A 20,295-nucleotide genomic window follows, 5' to 3' on the forward strand; every position below is an offset into this window, starting at 1 on the left:
AATGTGAAGTGTTCAGTTAATCAGCAAAGGCTCTCAGACTGCTATGAGTGCATGCCCATGGAGTGGTGTGGCTCAGTAATCTCTGCCCTCTTATTTGATTTATAGATCTTATGATCCAAGCAATGCCAGATGAGAAAGAAGGGAAGGGAATAAGAATTTATTTATACAGTGCCAACTGTGTGCCAGACACTGGTGTTCCTTCACAAATATTATCTCATTTAATCTTTTTTTTTGGGGGGGTGAGGCAATTGGGGTTAAGTGACTTGCCCAGGGTCATACAGCTAGTAAGTGTCACGTGTCTGAGGTCAGATTTGAACTCAGGTCCTCCTGAATCCAGGGCTGGTGCTCTATCCACTGAGCCACCTAGCTGCCCGTATCTCATTTAATCTTCACAACAACCCTAGGAAGTAGGTGCGAAAACTTGAGATAAACAGGTCAGAAGTTAGTGACTTGCCCAATGTCAATACCCATTATGTGTCTAGGATTGGATTTGAACTCAGGTCTTCCTGATTTCAACCCTAGCGCTCTAACCATTACACTGTCTAGCTCCCTCTCTAGGCTGAGAAACAAAATAGAAAGCATAAATCTACAAACAAGTCGGAATTCCTAACACAGGGACAAGAAGAGGTCCATTTTAAATGGTAAATAAGTGGGGAATTAGCACAGAGCTCTGAAGGTAAGGCTCACATCATAGCTGTAATCTGATGCATTGGCGAAGTCATGGACTACCTCAGAGATCATCTAGTCCAACCTTCTCATTTTTGTTGTTGTTCAGCTGTGTCTGACTCTCTGTGACCCCATTGAGGGTCTTCTTGGCAAAGGTATGGGAGTGGTTTGCCATTTCCTTCTCCAGCTCATTTTATAGATGAGGAACTGAGGCAACCAAGGTTAAGTGACTTGCCCAGGGTCACACAGCTAGTAAGTGTTAAGTTAGTCTGAGGCTCCTGACTCCAGTGCCGGTGCTCTATCCACTGTGCCACCTAGCTGCCCCCTCGGATTTGAATTCTTGAAGATGAGTTTTCCTGATTCCACGTTCAGTGCTCTATGCACTGCACCACCTAGCTGCTCCATCTCATTTTACACAGTGGGAAACTGATGTCCAGAAAGAGGAAAAGGACTGATGAAACATCATAAGTAGCGGAGCCCAGATTCTGTCTCCAGTTCCACCACACTGGCTCCTGACTCCCACTTCAGAACTCTTTACTCTACAGTGTGAAAGCCCCCCAAGAACACTGTCATCAGTTCATTTTGTTTGGTGGCTATTGGGAGACTAGAGCAAAGAAACCAGAGATGGGGGTTGTGGTTCAAACAGTTAAGATAAGACCTAAGAACACACTCTTTGATGGGCCCCAGGCAACACCACTCTATAGCCCTTGTCCTCCTATAAAATCGTTGCTGTTGGCAAGAATATTGGTGGAAGAGTTGAAGAAAAAGAAACTTTTACTCTCTTTAGGTGGTCCCTCTTCAAGCTGTGCTCATAGATCTACCCTGTGGCTAAATGGAGGATTCATGTCAATCTGATGCTTTTCAGCTGCATTGCAATTAACCTTCAAATCCCTGCATCCTTGGGCTAGAAGGAGCCTTGGGAGGCTCTTGAGTTTGAGTTGCATCGAACTCATTTGGGAAAAATCATCATGCTATTCTAAAACAAAAACAAAAACAAAACCTCCAGGGAAATTCTACAGCCTTCCCTGCAAATGTATTTCCTTGTCTTGATACAGGTATTAGGAAAATTCCACAGACACACCTAGATTTTAGCTCGAGTGCACCCTATAAAAATGAGTGTTTGCCTGTCAAATAGCTCTGAACTGACAGGTTTCTCTGTCTCAGTTTCAATCTGGGCTCGACACTTTCTAGATATGTGACCTTGGGGAAATCTCTTGGCCTCTCCATGTATCTGTTTTCCTCAGCTGTGAAATAAGGAAGATGATACCTGTATTACCTACCTCATGTGGTCATGCTGAGGTCTAAGACTGCAAGCTCAATGAGGCAAAAAAACCCCAAAACGACGGTGACAGACAAGAGAGGGGGTTCTTGGCCTTCACAAAAACAGGAGTTAATTGTGCTGTTCTCTGCCTTGGCCAGACTGCATGGGGGTATCGTGAGCAGTTCTGGGCGCACATTTTAGGACCATTGACAGGCTGGAGAGGGTCCAGAGGAGGACAGCTAGAATGAGGAAAGCCTTGGAACCCTGCTGGAGTTGAAGGCATTGGAATGTTTAGCCTGGAGAAGAGAAGGCTTGACTTTGTCATAACAAACTCAGAAGCCTGAGGGGTTAGGGTTGGGTTTTTTTTTTTTTTATATATTTGAAGTCCAGAAAATCTTCCTAGCAGTTAGGGCTGTTCAAAAGTGGGGTGAGGAGCCACAAGGGGTGGCGGGTGTTGAAGCAAAAGCCATGAAAGTGAAAATCACTTGTTAGGTGAGGTTATGTTGGTACAGGTTGGATTAGATGGTACGTAAGTCCTTTATAACTCTGAAAAACTGTGATTCTGTGAAGTGAGGGTGTCTCCAGAGCACGTTCTAAACTTTAGAATGATATCGCAACACCAACTCTGGCCATCGTCACCTACTTCCGAAACTCCAGAGACTTCGATCTGCTATACATTGACATGGGCCTTTGGGGGGGGGGATGTAACTCCTCTTTGGCAGCAGACCCTCTGGTGATGAGTCTCCCCATCGGGAGCCAGGCTGATGCTTGGAAGACATGCAGTCTATTTCTGGACCTATGCTTGAAGTCTTTCCAGCTTGGTAGGAACTGTGAAAACTTGTGCTCTACTAGCATTACTCTGGAGAGCCCAGAGTCCCCTTCCCCACCCCAAGGACATGTCAGAAGAGGATATTAGGGCAGGGCTAAAGGATACATTTGGTTTTTGTTGTTGTTGTTGTTGTTTTTTAGTGAGACAATTGGGGGTTAAGTGACTTGCCCAGGGCCACACAGCTAGTAAGTGTTAAGTGTCTGAGGCCGGAGTTGAACTCAGGTCCTCCTGAATCCAGGGCCAGTGCTCTATCCACTGCGCCACCTAGCTGTCCCCATACATTTGTTTTTAATCATTAAGCACTGCTTGGAGTTTATCTGAAACAGGTGTGACATATAAAAAGTTTGAGAGACATAGTTTATGGGTAATTAATCATTTTATTAATTATTATTAATTAAGTAGTAAAAGGGGTTAGTGGCACTCTCAATTGCCAAAGATGGATCATGGTGGCTTCTTGGCATTTATATGCCCTTGGAAGAGTGGGTGTTCCTGACAGGCAGCAATCAACTCTGATTAACAATTTTAATGAGAAGAATGAATATTATAATGATAGGGGACCCTATTTTAATAAGGGGCTGGGAAGTGACTGATCACTCAGACTAGAACACAATGGGCCGGATTTCACTCAGATTAGATTTTCTTTATAAAGTTTTTATAGTTGGGTGGGTCAACAACTCCACTGAGATAAAATGGTCTAGGTGGGGTAAATCTGGGGACAAAGTCAGAGATATCCTTGAAAGACTGGACTTTGAAATAGGAAAAAGGAAAAGAAAAACCATGGCTCTCCCCAAGAATTATTTATTATGAGAGAAATAACCAGTTCTCTTGCCTGAGAGGTGCTACAGGTTTCATAGGCTGTGCTGTTTAGTGTATTGAAATATGAAATAATTTTGGATACTTCTGATGAAGGATGTTAGAACTGGATCATCTAGGGCAGCTAGGTGGCGCAGTGGATAAAGCACTGGCCCTGGATTCAGGAGGACCTGAGTTCAAATCCGGCCTCAGACACTTAACACTTACTAGCTGTGTGACCATGGCAAGTCACTTAACCCTCATTGCCCTGCAAAACAAAACAAAAACAAAACAAAAAAACCCCCTTAGAACTGGATCAGGGGCGGCTAGGTAGCACAGTGGATAAAGCACCGACCCTGGATTCAGGAGGACCTGAGTTCAAATCTGGTCTCAGACACTTGACACTTACTAGCTGTGTGACCCTGGGCAAGTCACTTAACCCTCATTGCCCTGCCCCCCCCCCAAAAAAAAAACAACAACTCAACAGAACTGGATCATCTAGTTTAAATTGCTTATTTTGGGGAGGAAAAAACTGAGGCCTTTGAAGGGCAAGTAACTCGTCTAAGGTCACATAACTGGTAAGTAGTAGAAGTGAGGCTGCACCTCCAAGTTCTCCTTACCCTGTATCACTGTGATTTCAGTCCTTAAGCAAGTTTGAGAATCAAGGTGTAGAGGAAAGAGGACTGGACTTTGAGTTCAAATTTCCACTCTCCCACAAACTTTGTGACTTTGGGCTCTGCTTTACCTGTGGGAGTCTTGTCTCCCCCAGTTGTAACAGTGAATAACAGTACTCACCCTCTTCACATTCAGGGATGTTTTGAGCAATGTGCTTTGTAAACCTTAAAGTATTATGGAAATGGGAGTCAAATCTTAGGTTTCCCATTCTGCTTAGTTCTTTTTCCATATCTTTCCCTCTGTCCTCAGGCTCTCCACCTCCAAACACACAGACCTTGCCCTCCTGCTTGACTGAGATTGAAGTCATCTAACAGGAACCCTGTGTCCTCAGTCATGTTCTCCTCCTTCCTCACTCTCTGAGGAGGTTGCTTACCTCATGGCAAGGCTAACTGCTCCACCTGTGTCTTTGACCCTTGCCCCTCTTGTCTCCTCCAGGACCCCTCTTCATCTCTCTCTCCCTTCCATTGCAAATCTCTTCCTCTCCACTGGCTCCTTCTCTTCTGCCAGAAAACATGCTCAGTTTTCCCATCTTAAAACAAAACAACGAAAACACCTCTCTTCAACCCTGCTGCTGCTCTCTTGGGCTACAGACCATCTTCTTCCTTTCAGCAACACATTTCCTAAATAAATAATGTGCCCTTCCTGCTGCTTCTTCCTCACCACTCTTCATCAGCTGTGAACCAGCTTCTTCCTCTCCAAGGGACTTTAGGTTCCCATGGACCAGGTCAACCCTGTGGGATGATCCCAAAGGGTCATTATCTCCCTTTGGCTCATGCTGAAGCCCTAGAAAGTCTGGGAGAAACCTGAATAAAGCTTAGGTATGACTCCCAGCTTTTTTCCCAATGTGGGTAACAGGGTGTCCCAACTCCTTCTCCCTAGGCACTCAATATATGAGTATTGGCCATAGCACAAAACTTACTTCACCCATTACAGAAAGTACACAGGATACAAAGAAAGGAAGAAGGGAACAAGTATTCCTCAAACATCTTTGTGCCAGGCACTGTGCTGAATGCTGTACAAACATTATCTCATTTGATCCTCACGACGATGTTGGGATGTAGATTCCCATTTTACAGCTGAGGAATTGTCTAAGGCCTAATTTGAACCCAGATTTTCCCGACCCTAGGCCCAGTGCTCTATCCACTGCACCACCTAGTTGCTTCTCAGTTAAGGACTCACAGAAGCCCATGAACAAATACAGGAAAATAAGGAATTCTGCAGCCCATTAGACTCCCCTCTCACCTGCTCCCTTCATTCTCCTGGCCAGAAGGTAAGGACACATTAAAGGATTGTTTAACCAATATTTCCCATTTACCTCAGACCCACTCTGTGTGAGCACCTCCCTGCAATGGCAGGGTTGGCAAGAGTTAGTCCAGCTCTCTTACTTTGATGCCTCTCCCCAAAGTAGGGCATCAGTCCTCCAGCTACAGAACAATTATCTCTTGAGGATCGTCTTCTCCAAGCATGTTACTGAGGAAGTCTTCCTCTAGGAAGCTAGTGCCCGAACTCTCAAATTCAGGAACTCTAGATCTCTTGGGAACTCTACACCTTGCATGGAAAGGCCAGTCTTAGGGACAGCAGTCTCGGACCTGTGCTCAGAAAAGGAGACAGGAAGATACCCGAATACTGGAGGTCCAGAAATTCCCTTCACAGGCTATTTGCCATCCGCTTCTCATGAAAATTACTGTTTTCTGCTCCTAGGCAATAGGAGGGAGAAATCGTGTCTTCCCATCCCCCTTTGCTGTGCTTGAGCCTGAAAATGCAAAGAAGAGAGTATGCAGAAGAAGGGGGTGAGCCATTCTGAGAGCTTGCTCTTATAAACTATGGGGATAGGAGGACTCCTTGGAAAACATTCATCTCCCCTGGCTTTCAGTCATCAATCAGTCTAGCTTGGACATAGCTCAGTGTCTAGGAGCAAGTGGAAGAACTCCCTAAGTCTTTCCAACAAAGAGCATCATTTTAAATTTTACCCTTACCCATCCCATCCATTATTTACCACATAAATTGGGGAAGTATCAGTTCTGTTTCCAAAATATCTTTTTTTCAACTGTTCTCATCCTTCCTATTTCCACTGCCATTATTCTAGGTAAGGTCCTCATTCTCTTTTTTTTTTTTTTGGTGAGGCAATTGGGGTTAAGTGACTTGCCCAGGGTCACACAGCTAGTAAGTGTCAAGTGTCTAAGGCTGGATTTGAACTCAGGTCCTCCTGACTCCAGTCAGTGCTCTGTCCACTGCGCCACCTAGCTGCCCCCCTCATTCTCTTTTGCCTAGACTCTATGAGTTTCTATTTTCTTCCCACTCCCCAACATATTTCATATTACAGCTAGAAGCATTTTCCTGATTCATATATCAGATCCCATCATTTTCCAGCTCAAAAACTGTTCTTGCTTATGGAGTAAACATCCAGACTGTATAGCTTGGTATTTAAAGCCCTCCACATTCTGACTTCAACCTGTCTTTTATACTACTTCTTTTCATATGCTCCTTGTTTTGGTGAGATCAGACTGCTGCTTACCTCAGATTCTTATCTCTGTCTTTCCCTGCCTCCATTTGAAATATTCTCTACCTGTTGACAACTTGCCCACCCATTAAAACCCAGGTCAAACATCACCTCCTCCAAGATGCCTTCAGTTTCCCCCAGCTGGAAGAAATCTTCCCCTTATCTGATCTGACAACACTTTCTTTCTCCTCCTATGTATTTGACATATTCTAATTTGTTTTATGTTTATCTGTGTGCATATTTTATCACCCCTATTAGACTCTAAGCCTCTAAAGGCAGGGACTAAGTCTTATTATTTACCTGTGTACTTCCCCTGGTGACTGATATAGTGTCTTGTCCATGGTAGGCACTTAAGAAAGGTTTATTTAAGTAGTTTAAACTCTGCATCTTAGTTTTTCTTACATTCACCTCTCTTACCACCTACCTCTCTTATCACTCCTCTGTCTCCTTTTCTGTATCTTCTTCTACACTCATTTTAAGGTAGGTATTCTTGTTCAAGTTTCCTCTCTCATTGTAGTTTTCTGAAAAAAAAATAACATAATGATCAGAAATATTCAGAAATCATAAAGTAAAAATAGAAATGCTAAGCCCACCTCACCCCTCAGCATCAGAGTGCTTTATTTTTACTGGATAATTGCTGAATAGAATTAAATGTTAAGTCAAATCATTTCCTTTTTCAGCTACAGACAGCTTTGGCAAAGATCCAGGCACAAGGAGGCCGAGAGTCAGTGACCAAGCAGTTCAATCCCAAGACAATGGAAGGAATCTTGGTATGAATTAAGTTTTGACCTGAAGAAGACTGTGTAATCCTTGTAATTGCCTTTAAAACTCTTGCCCCATAATTACCTATAGCCTAAGATCTCTAAGAGAATTTGAGCACCACAGGACTCTAGATACCAGAGCTTTGAGGGTGCTTAGGGACCATAATAGTTGACTCCAACACGTACACACGTCCTACCTTCTTGGAGCTTGTTTCCTTGTGTAAAATTGGGGTAAGGATATTTGTGCTACCTAACTCAGAGGATTGTTCCAAAAACCAAACATGAGTTACTGTTATTGTCTTGTCCCTCTCCCTCAGTTTACCAGTAAGGAAACTAGGAGAGTTAAGGTTAGTGCTTAAGGAAACATGGGTCACGAGGGTGTTAAGTACCTAAACAGATTTGAAACAAGTTCTCTGACTCTTTCCACTATGTTAGCAGCTTCCTCATTGTTAAGAAACTGGTAATCATTCATACTTTAGTGTGAAAATGTCACTTGTTCGGTCATGTACAATTCTTTGTGACCCCATTTGGGATTTTCTTGGCAAAGATACTGGAGTGGTTTGCCATTTCCTTCTCCAGGGTGATTAAGGCAAACACAGGTTAAGTAACTAGCTCAGATTCACACAGATAGTGAGTGTCTGAGGCTGGATTTTAACTCAGGTCTTCCTTACTCCAGTTCCAGTGCTCTATCCGCTGAGTCATCTAGCTACCTATAGTGGGAGAGTGTACCCCAGGACTATTTTGAAGGGATATTTTATAGCTACTCTGCTTATTATGCCTTCTGGTAAATACTTTTGTTGAGAGCTGTGTCTACTCTTTAGCTATAGTATTATAAGTATATACATTTGGAGCACTCTCTAGAACCTAGCAGTTGTAGCCACCATCTGGGGATCCAGCCTATGAATGGAAATGCACCTTGGTATTAGCACTCCAGGGGCTTCATCCAGAACATATTTAGGTCACCTCTGCACTTGTAGGGTCCCACAGGAGTGATTCTCCATCTGGGACTTTGCTTTTTGGATAACCTAGTTTTTCAGAGATCCACTAGAGAAAAATTAGCGTTTTTTTCCTTTTGTTTCAAGCTCTGATTGTATCACCCATTTTCCAGTGTGCTTCCTTTACAAGTCAGATAGATTAGTGTCTTTGAGATTACATTTGCATGGTTGTATACTTAAGTATTAATTGCTGTTTGTTTCTCTACCCCTCATGAATATGTCTCATGTCCAACTCTTCCTGACCCCATTTGGGGTTCTCTTGGCAAAGGTGCTGGAGTTGTTTGCCATTTCCTTCTCCAGCTCATTTTGCAGATGAGGAAATTGAGGCAAAACACAGTGAAGTGACTTGTCAAGGGGTCCCACAGCTAGTAAGTGTCTGAGGCCAGATTTGAACTCAGGAAGATGAGTCTTCCTGACTCCAGGCCTGGCACTTTGCTGCCCAATATATAATTTGCCTAGAGTACATCATGAAAGCTCATTCATTTTCATTTTTTAAAATAAATTTTTATTGATGTCCTTTTTATCACCAACATTTTTCCTATTATCCCTTCTCCTTTCCCTCCCAGAGAGCCACTCCTTAACAAATAATATTTTTAAATACAAAAAAAATAAAAAGAAGTAAAAGTATTAGTAAAACTGATCAATACATAGGAAAAGTCTGAAAATATGTGCAATGTATCATACTCATAGTCTTCCCATATCTGCAAAAGGAAGGGGAAATGGGAGTATCTTTTTATATCTATTTTTACATCATGCATGTCCTTTGTAATTTTTCAAATTCACTTTTTGCTTGTGTGTGTGTTTGTTCTTTCACTTTACAAGGCTGTAGTCATTGTGCATATTGTTTTCTTGTCCCTGCTTACTTCATTTTGCATTAGTTCATATTTTTCCAAGCTTTCCCTTGTATTCATCATATTTGTTATTTCTTATAACATAGTAATGTACCATTACATTCATGGACTACAATTTGTTTAACCATTCCCCAATTGATGGACATCTACTTGGTTTCCCTAGTAGTGGACTCTGTGGGTCAAAAAGTATGGCCGTTTTAGTCACTTCATTTGCACAATTCCTAATTGCTTTCCAAAATGATTGTACTGATTCACAGATCCACCAAAAATGTACTAGCGTGCCTATCTTTACATAACCCCACCAGCACTGTGTAACGATTGGAATGATGCCACCTGCTGGAGACTTAATGTAGAAAAGCTCCGCCATGAGGAGAAGGTCCCTTTGTGGTTGCTATCTATAAGGGGTTAAAATTCTAGCTATACTATCTAAAATCTAATGAGTAGTCGCCAATAAATTACAAGTTTTAGCAAGAGTATTTAAGTGTTTAAATATTTATTACAGAGCATTAGGATCAGAGAGAAAGGTAAAAATCTAACTATTTCTAAGAGACCCCATCATTTGACCCACCATGGCGAGGTCAGGAACCAAAAAAGACTGAACCCCTCCACCAGCGTCCACTTCCAACTTCGCGTCCTCCTCCCAGAAATGGGAGGCTCCTCAAGTTGATTGGCTGGTAGCCTTGATAGACAGTACCCACAAGCAAATGTCACTTCCTGACGCTAAGGACCTTGACCACATGGCTTGTCCTCAGAGGCCTTCTCCTCATGGTGGAGCTTTTCTATAGTAAGTCTCCAGCAGGTGGCATCATTCCAATCGTTACAACTGACTGTTCCCACCTTTTGCCATCTTTGCTAACTTACAGAATGTGAGATGAAACCTCAGAGTTGCTTTGATTTGCATTTTTCTTATTATGAGTGATTTGGAGCATTCTTTCATCTGGGTTGTTAATAGTTTAAAAATTCTTATTTGGAAAACTGTTTACACATTTTGACCACTTATCTCTTAGGGAATGACTTTTTGTTTTATATATCTGTTAATCATTTATATCTCTTGGATACCAAACCCTTAACAGGGAAATCTGATATAAAGTTGTTGGTTTTTTTCCATTCAATTGCTCCCCTTCTTATTGTAGGTGCATTAATTATGTTTGAGCAGAAGGTGTTCAATTAAGAATAGATCACCCATCCATAGCTGTAAGAGGTATATGATCTGTTTCTTTTCTAATTGTTTATTGTGTAGTCTTTAACAATAAGGCCATGCAGCCATTTGGAATGCATTACAAAATATGGTGTAAGGTATTAATCTAAGCCTCATTTCTGCCAGACGGTTTTTTACTTTTCCCGGCAGGTTTTTTTTTTTTATCATGCCATGAGTCCATATCAGTTGATCTGTGGGTCTTATGGAATCTTTTTCATAGGATAAGATTTTCCTGTTGGCTTAGAAACCCTGAGTAATCAACTCCAAGTGCGTAATCTCTTTTTGGGAGCTGCACACTTCTTTGAGGCTTTTCTGAATTTATTTTAGTTTTAAAATAGCATAGTTGTTCCCATGACAGACGAATTCAGGCAGTCAGTTGGATATTTCCTCTGGTTTAAAAGGGGATCCCAGGAAATAGGTACCTTATGCATTGTAGGGACCCAGAGGATTTTTTACCCCACTATTAAACTTGATCTGTGAATGTGAGTCTGAACCAGGATAGGTGCTTTAATGGGTGGGGGAAAAGGATGATCCTAACCCCTTTTAGGTCCTGCACGTCTGTGTTATTACACAAAACACCAAGACAAAATTACTTGGTTTCTAACTTAAAGGGGAGGAAGTGACTTCTAGTCCACCATTGGTACCTTAATCCCTATAGGGAAAGCCTCATGTTTTCTGGCAGCTTTATAGGGATCAGGCTTTCTCTTTGAAAGGGGAAGTTTGATTTCCTTTTTTCTTTTTCTTCCTGTCTTTTGGTTGGGGCAGGCCTTTGTAAACACCAAGCTCAGTGATATATTTCACAAAATGATGTCTGCTTTGTTAAAAGCAGCTATTTGGAAGTGAATGTGATTCCAAGGCCCACTAATTATTTTATTTTTTATTTTTTTCTATTTTTTATTATCAAGGCCCACTAATTATGGTGGAAGAATGTTCATTTCTGGATCGTTTGTGAGCCATACTACACAGACTTTTCCAAAAAGCATCCCTATTGATTTTCTGGGGACAGCAAATTTTTAACTGGGGGAAGGAGGTGTTAAAGGATCACCTCCATCAGCCACTTTGCTTCAAATTAGAGCTACCAGACACTGTAGAAGAGACTATATCTATTAGGAAGTGGAAATGCATACTCCAGGCAAATGCATATAGAAAGGGGTTATTACTGGAGGAAGGAAGCCACTTCTAGGAGGGGATACCCTGGTGTTGGAGAAAGGACGTTGCTGTGCACTTGAGAGAGTTAGCCTTGGCAACCAGGAGTTAGAGCTGTGGGATAACTCTACGATGAAAGGAAGAAAGGATTTTCAGGCCTTGAAGTTGTGAGTTACTTTGGTGCATGTGTTCCCTCTCTGTGTGCCTCACTACCAACGCACTCTGTTTGTGTCTGCCTTCCATTCGATGCTATATTAGTGGGAGTATACACCCCAAGTTTGTTGTGTAGCTGCTGTTCTTACCACACCACCTTATTAAATGCCCTCCTTCAAAGGTAATTGTGTGGGTTGGCTGATTGTTAATGGGCAGCACACCAATGGAGGCTTGTGAGCCATAGGATGAGAAGTGCATGCCCATTGGGCATACTCTAGAACCCAGGGGTAGCAGGCACCCTCGGAAGACTCAGCCTTTGAGTTTGAGTGCCAGGACGAGTGCAACTTAGCGGAGTATCCCAGAAAGGATGCTCTGAAAGAACGGGCACACAAATATTCAAAGAGTTCAATCGACACTGAGCTTTTCTAGGAGAGTGGCTGTTTGATGTTGTGGAAAGAATACTGGACTGGAAGTGGAGATATGGCACATGACATTGTAGAAAAAGGGAAAAAGCTTTTGAGATAATCTAGTCCATCATCCCCTTTGATTCATAAATGAGAAAACTGAGGCTAAGAGAGAGGAAATGACTTGTCCCAGATCACATAACTGATAAGTCAACACCAGGTGGTTTTCAATGCTCTGGCAGCTCCTGGATTCATGGAGTATCTGCATGGGAAGGGGCGGGGGCAGAGAAAGCAGGTGATTGGTGTTGAGGGAGATAGACCCAATTTCTTTACCTTTGCTTTTGTCCTGATCATCAATTCCCCCACTATGGCCCTTTTAGGAGTCAGAAGCCCAGGGGAACGTCCCTGTAGTTCATCCATAATGGTGTGTCCACCAACAAGTTTGGGCAGGTTGGTAGAAGTACAGTTCCCACATGCACATATACCAATCTCCCCTTCCTTTGAGGGAGTGAATAAGCAAAGACTTGGCATGCCACTTTAGAGAGATGGATGGCCTTGTAAGCTCCATGAGAGTGGAGAACCCCATCTTATCTAAACTCTGTATCTTACTCAGTGTCATGGTGCCATGGACAGAGCATTGGGCCTGGAGTCAGGAAGACCTGAATTCAGATCTAGCCTCAGATGCTTACTAGTTGTGTGACCCTGGAGAAGTCACTTGCCTGCTGTCTGCCTCAGTTTCCTCAGCTGTAAAATGAAGATAATAATAATATGTACCTCTTAGGGTTGTTGTGAGGATCAAATTAGATAATATTTGTATATTACATAGCACAGGTGCATAGTAGGCACTCTATAAATGCTTATTACCTTCCCTTCCCTCTTCCCCAGAATAGGGCTCAGCATATAGCAGGTTTTTAATGAACATTTGTTGAATTTTTTTTTTTTTGGTGAGGCAATTGGGGTTAAGTGACTTGCCCAGGGTCACACAGCTAGTAAGTGTTAAGTGTCTGAGGCCAGATCTGAACTCAGGTCCTCCTGAATCCAGGGCCGGTGCTCTATCCACTGCGCCACCTAGCTGCCCTTTGTTGAATAATTTAATGAAGATCTCAAAAGAGTACAAATAGATGTATGGGTGTGTATGTGTGTATGTATGTGTATACACGTGTATGTATGTCTCTGTAGCCCTTATAAACTCTGAGGATCCTTAACTCCCATTCTCACTGAAGAGTTGAGACCTAAAGCAAGGCTACATCTCCCACTCAGGGCTCTGGGGTTACTATCTCCTAGTCCAGACTCTGATGTATGCTACCCCATATCAATGGCCAGTGATTAGTTCCTCATTTAATGTAACCAGTTAAGATTAACATTCATTAGCTTTCACAAATGGATATTTATTGAGAAGATATAATAAGAATAAAAGCATAAGCATTGCCCGTTAACACCTAGTGGCAGGCTCTCCTTTCTATCATCGCGTCTATCCCCAGGGAGAATGAGCTTAAACATGAAACAGTTTTTTAAAATTATTTTTAATTTGTAGAATAAAACAAGCATTTCCATAACATAGTATAATAATAATAATATGATTGAAGGAGTTTCTACAAAGCATTTACCATCCTAAGTTCACTTCTGCAGGCAGCATTGCATATGGACAAATCTTTCCTCCTTAGATGACCCTGCAAATCCTCAGAGCTGGGGACCCTGGCCCTTTTGGGCCACATGCCTTCTGGGGCACAAGCTCCCCAGCTGCCTCCTCAAGGTCAGGCTGGCAGCAGTCAGATTGAGCACCATGAGCTCTAAGGATGGGGCTCCAATTGGCCAGGCAGACTCTGTTCTATCCATACACTTGATTTCCTTGTTCAACTTAACTTATAATCAAAGGCTACCTCATCCTGGGAGGAATAGTGCAAGTCAAATCAACAATAATAATTTGTATAAAACTTTGTTGTTGTTGTTGTTGTTGTTGTTGAGTTGTGTCCAACTCTTTGTGACCCCATTTGGGGTTTTCTTGGCAAAGATACTGAGAAAGATTTCCTTCTCCAGCTCATTTTACAAATGAGGAAACTTAGGCAAACAGGATGAAGTGACTTGTCCAGGGTCACACAGCAAGTAAGTGTCTGAGGTCAGATTTGAACTCAGGAAGATGAGTCTTCCTGAATCCAGGCCCGGCTGGGACCTATGATAAAATAGCTCCTATTTCTACAGCATTTTAAAATTTCCAAGATACTTACCCCATAATAATTTCATGAGGCAAGTAAAGCAAATAATATCCCCATTAAAGAGACAATAAAATCCCCAGAGAATCAAAGAGGTAATGTGATCTCACATAGATAGTAAATGTTGGAACTAGTATAGGAATGTGGCACCCTGCTCCAAACTCAGATGCCCTGCCCATTCTACCACACTGCCTTTCTGGGCTGCCACAGGTCATTGCTAGGTGGGGAGAAGCATGGGGCTGGAGGAGAGAACCTTAATGACTTGATTCAGAAGTATACTCTCCATTGATAAGTGTATGATCAAAGGCTTTGATCAGATCTCCACAGGCCAAGGAACAGAACAGTCCTTAGGACAACAACTATTATCAAATTTCGGATCAGCTGGATCATGATCTAAACTCCAGAGGCTTAGAAAACTCAGATAAACATCCAGGAATGGACAACTCCCTCCTGAGGCAAACCAGGTTCCAAACTTACTGAATTTCCACTTGCATTCTCCACTAAGGGCTTTGGGTAATCGTGTTACACAGGGCATTGTCTATTGTATCTTTGTTACATAGAAACTGCTATTTAATGTGTTATCAGAAAAATGACTCTGACCTGCTCATTTCTCTTTATCCAGTGTTCCCTTCTCATTATACAGCAGTGTGAACACCAGGGGGGAATTTGTACTTTTGACTTTTCAGTCAAACTGGATTACTAGCTGGATCTTGCCTCTTCTTTATCTCCCCTTTCCCCTTCCCTTCCTTTTGTGCATGCTAAAATGTTAAGGCTGGGAAAATACAGTTTCCCACATTGTAAAGTGCTAAAGTCCCTTCTAGCCTTAACACCAATAATCCATGAGTATTGAAGTTATAGTGACCCTGAGTCATCTAGAAAAGGTTAATTGATGTTTGGTGCCATCCAGTTAAAAAGGCAGGAATATACATCATACCTTTTAGAAAGATTTCCATCCAAAATATTGAGCATTTTTAAAAAATGGTATTTAAAGGGGCAGATCCTCAACTGTCTGGAAAACAGCTATCTTAGATGATTCATCCCGTAAGACCACTGGAGAGATGAATGGAAAGATAATCAGTTGATTAATCTTCCACATTAATCATATATAAAAACAATGACAGAAAAAGGGAGTGAGGTTAAGGTTAGAGAGCCTCAGTACCACCAAAGACCAAGTCCTACCCAGATTTTCTATTCTCTAAGGAGTGAGGATGTGTATTTCTGATTTCAAAACTACCTCTAAAGTGAAATTTTTAAAGAGTGTAAATCTGATGTTAAAGAGAAGTAATTTCCTTTTTCTTTTCATTGTCAATGAAAATAAATTTGTTTAGAAAGGATAACAGGAGAAGATAGGAGAAGAACTCACATATATAACAGAAACTCATATTGTCATATTTTTATAGCACTCAGAGCCTTACAGAGCACTTTCTTCCCAACAACCCTGTGAGGTGGGATCATCAGCTTTTTTTTTTTAGGGGGGGGCAGGGCAATGAGGGTTAAGTGACTTGCCCAGGGTCACACAGCTAGTTAAGTGTCAAGTGTCTGAGGCTGGATTTGAACTCAGGTCCTCCTGAATCCAAGGCCAGTGCTTTATTCACTGCGCCACCTAGCTGCCCCCAAGGGATCATCAGCTTTTTAGAACTGGAAGGGAACTTAGAAATCATTAAGGACAAAACGGTGGTTTTTCAAGGTCATGAAGGTTTTGCAAAGGGCCCATACCCAGTCATGCATTTTTTAAAAAATTAATGACTATTAATAGTACAACTCCTACCATTTGAAGGTCTATAAAAAAAATTTTAACGTTAAAAAGTGGTCTTCATTCTTGAAAAGGCTGGGAACTACTGATTGAGTCTAACCTCATTGTACAGAAAAGGAAATACAATGTCGTGGAGAAAACGCAGGATTTGTTGTCAAAGCATCTGAGTTTGACTCTTATATACTCACCACCTGTGGGAATGTGGCTAAACCATTTCACACTTTCTAGCCTCAGTTTCCTCATCTGTAATACAAGAGAGTTTAGTTAGGTCCCTAAGGCTCCTTCCACCTCTAAATCCTATGATCCAAGTGGTAGAAGCTGGACTTTTATGGTTATTGTAATGCCTTTCTACTTATAACAAAAGGGGAATATATGTGTGCATACTTGTGTCTAGACATGTGTACATATATGTCTAGACACAGCTGTTAAGGGCTAAAATTCTAGCTAAACTGTCTAAAATATCTAATGAGTGGTCGCCAATCAATTACAAGCTTTAGCAAGAGTTAGACTTTTAAGCATTTATTAAGGAGAATAAGAATTTGGTAAAGAGAGAGAGAAAGGCCTAGATTCCTATCTATTAAAGGGAGAGCACATTTCTAGCTCCCTTCTCCGCCAGCGTCCTCAGGAAAGAGCCCCAGAGTCAGCGCCAGTCTCTTCCTTCCTCCTCCCACTAGTCCGCGTCACTTCCTGATACCAAAGAAAAGACTCCTGGTCTTGCCCTCAAAGACCTTCGCTTCATGGGCAGAACTCTTCTACAGTAAGTATCCAGCAGGTGGCGTTATTCCAATCGTTACACAGCACATGTCTATACACAATGCATATATATCTATACATATGTGCTGCATGTATATATATATACACACAGGCATGTGTGTGCCTATATATATATTTGTGGGTGTATATCTATACATATGTGCAGATACACATATACATATATTTTTGTTGTTCAGTTCTGTCCCACCCTTTGTGACATTGTTTGGGGTTTTCTTGGCAAAGATACTGGAGTAGTTTGCCACTTTCTTCTCAGCTCATTTCATATTATATGTATTCATACACATATGCATGCATTAATATATGTGTAGACATACATGTTAGGAGATATATATTATATATGTGTGTGTGTATATATATATATGTATACATATAGATAGAATGTTTTAAGACATCCCAGAAGTGTGTGTGTGTGTGCGTGTGTGTGTGCGTGTGTGTGTGCGTGTGTGTGTGTGTGTGTGTGTGTGTGTGTGTGTGTGTGTGTGTATACAATAGATGTTAAAAGAGCACTGGAGGGACAGCTAGGTGGCGCAGTGGATAAAGCACTGGCCTTGGGTTCAGGAGTACCTGAGTTCAAATTTGACCTCAGACACTTGACATTTACTAGCTGTGTGACCTTGGGCAAGTCACTTAACCCTCATTGCCCTGCCCCCCCAAAAAGAGCACTGGACTCGGAATCTTAATACCTGGGCTCCAGGCTTAGCTCCCCTCTTACTAGCTGTGTCAAGTTCTTTGGGGTTCTCAAGACCTTGGTTTCATCATCTGTAAGATGAGGGGGTTGAATATGGTCCCTTCTAACTAGAGATTCTCTTTTAAAGTGTTATTGCTGCTACTAATGAAAATCTATTATGATTCTAAGACATTTAAAAATCTGGTCGAGGCGGTGTGGGATGGCACTGGAGTTGGGGCCGGAGGACCTGTGGGTTGGAGTCCCAGCTGTGGTACTTACTGCCTGTGCCCCGGGGGATATATAGGCCACTTTCAGCTTTCTTACTGATAACATGAGGGGAGGGGCCCAGGTGACCTCTGAGATCCTTCCTAGCCCTAAATTTTGTACTGATCCTGATATGGCAAACTCTTTTCCTTATTAGTCCCATCTGGGCTCCTTTCTGTTACCCCTGGGTGCTCAGCATTCCGAATTTGAAAACAAATCCCTTTTCTGTTTATTTTTCCCTTAAGGCCGAAAATCCAGAGGTGAAAACTTTGCAAGACAAGCTGGCTTCAGCAAACTTTAAGATGGTAGAATATCGCAACCAGATCCAGACCATCAAACAGGAGCTCAAAGTTGCACAAAAGGTATCCCTGAGCTTCCTCTTGTCATCATAGGCTTCACCTGGGCCTCAAGAAGGGCAGATCACAGATGGCTCTTCCCCCACCCCAGCCCCGCAGGGTTATAGCCAAGCTCAGTTGAATTCCTAGGAGAGGGAGATTCAAGGGAGACCAGAACAATAGATTGTTATTTAGAAGTAGAAAATATTCAGTCACATGAAAGTCAGGCAGTTCTTGCTGGGCGTGTCTCAAGATGCACTGACCTATTTTCCACAATCTCTATTGACTCATTTAGTTTGGTGCCTGAGGTATCGAGTGTCTCTCCCCAGTCCACACCTTCATGGTCTCTTAGGCACTGAACCCACATTCATCCTCTGCGCCCCTACCCCAAGTTCCATTGTCTCTGATACTTCCATTGTACCAATTATTGTCAAATAAATGTCTGAATTTGTTATAGTAAACCATCTTTGGCTTGGTAAATCACACCCAGAAATGTGACATTTGGATATGTCACTGGATCTATTTGATTTATTTTGTTGACCTTTTGGTATTTTTTACTTAATAACAATGACTACAACAGTAATAATGATAAAAGTCGCATTCAGTGCTTCACAGTTTACAAAGTACTTTCTTCACAACAACCCTGAGAGCTAATATTTTTATCTCAGTTTTACAAAAGGGAGAAACTGAGGTGCAGAGAAGGGCAGATTTGCCTGAGGTCACAGGGCAAGTAAGTGGCAAAGTGGATGTTCTGATGGCATTTTCCATTACACTAAAAGGTTCCTTTCTGAAGAGAGTGTGCAGAGTTGGAATTAGGTCCCAATTGGTTTGTTATTTATTTTCATTTAAATAGTGATTGTGGCTAGAATTCTTTAGAGTCTTTCCTCTCTGCTGGAGCCTTTTATATTAGCCAAGATTTCTGAAACAGTCTTCTATTGTGGAAACAAGCTGAAAAAGCTTTGTACACATGGCTCAGTTTCAGTTGACAGGCATTAAAGAGGCCAAGTTTATAAACTGAAGCATACTCTTGTAGATTTGAAATCTCAAGTCAGCTCTGGGCATAGATAGGTCTTCATTGATGGCACCGTGTCATTCCCCTCAAAAGCCCCCAACAATTTCACCCCAGTATACCAGATTGACATGTTCTGTTCCCTTTTCATTTGCCGCTGCTTTGAGATGGCCATCCATTTGTCTCTGCCTGATTCTAAACTCTGTGACACAGGGGATGTGGGGCCAAAGCTTTACAAATACACCATGTGGAATGTACTTCCTGTGATTATCCAGAATTAGCCAAGGTTGAGGCAAAATGGGAAACAGGTTGAAAGAAACACAAGGGTTTTCCATGGCCAAGTTTATGTTTCATCTGTCATGTATTGGGAGAAAATGAGTTGGAGTTGGAAAGAGAGCATTCTGAGCCCCGGTGGTTGGGGGGGTGGGGGCGAATGGGAATGCCTAGGCCTTCTGGGTAACTATCAGGTGGGTGGCCATCTCCTCTACCCTCAGCCTCTGTGAGTCCTGTCCTTGAACCCTGTGGAGCAGTGTCAGGGAAGGGGGTCAGCCGGGGTTCGCATGCGGCAATGGACACTAATCCCACTGGCCCCTGATTTGTAGGTTTTAGCAAGTGAAGTTGGGGAGGACATCAACATTCAGCAACTGTTAACCTCCCCTGGGACTTGGCGCGGTCGGGCCCAGCAGATTCTCGTTTTGCAGAGCAAGGTGAGTCATGGCTCTGTGTCCCTTTGTTCCTAACTTGTAGATAATTTTTACAAAGATTATTAGAGCATTCCTGGAATCTTCCCAGCAAGTTGATTGTCCCAACCAGAACGTTAAAAGTAGCATAATCCCCACATCCACAGGGTTGTACCTCACAAAGCACTGCAGTCCTTACACAGCCCTGGGGAGCAGGCAGCCATGTTGCCTTCTTCCAAGTCCAAAGCACTTTGAACTCCTCTTCTACAATGGCCCCAGGAGGTGGCTAGTAGAACTACTTTGCAGATGAGGCATAGTCACCCAGCTACAGAGCTGGAGCTAAAATCTTGGCCAACTGACTCCTCACAGCAG

The 20,295-nt window shown here is 42.4% G+C and overlaps 1 protein-coding gene across 1 annotated transcript in view; it reads left to right on the plus strand.

Annotated features, from left to right (window-relative positions):
* CCDC13 (coiled-coil domain containing 13) overlaps positions 1 to 20,295 on the plus strand; it is a 110,749-nt gene that overhangs the window by 16,300 nt on the left and 74,154 nt on the right. Inside the window, 3 exon segments of the mRNA XM_043978082.1 lie at positions 7,404 to 7,493; positions 18,145 to 18,261; positions 19,846 to 19,950. Of these exon segments, the coding sequence (XP_043834017.1) occupies positions 7,404 to 7,493; positions 18,145 to 18,261; positions 19,846 to 19,950 (312 nt within the window).

Source organism: Dromiciops gliroides, chromosome 1, assembly GCF_019393635.1.
Source record: "Dromiciops gliroides isolate mDroGli1 chromosome 1, mDroGli1.pri, whole genome shotgun sequence".
Taxonomy (NCBI): domain Eukaryota; kingdom Metazoa; phylum Chordata; class Mammalia; order Microbiotheria; family Microbiotheriidae; genus Dromiciops; species Dromiciops gliroides.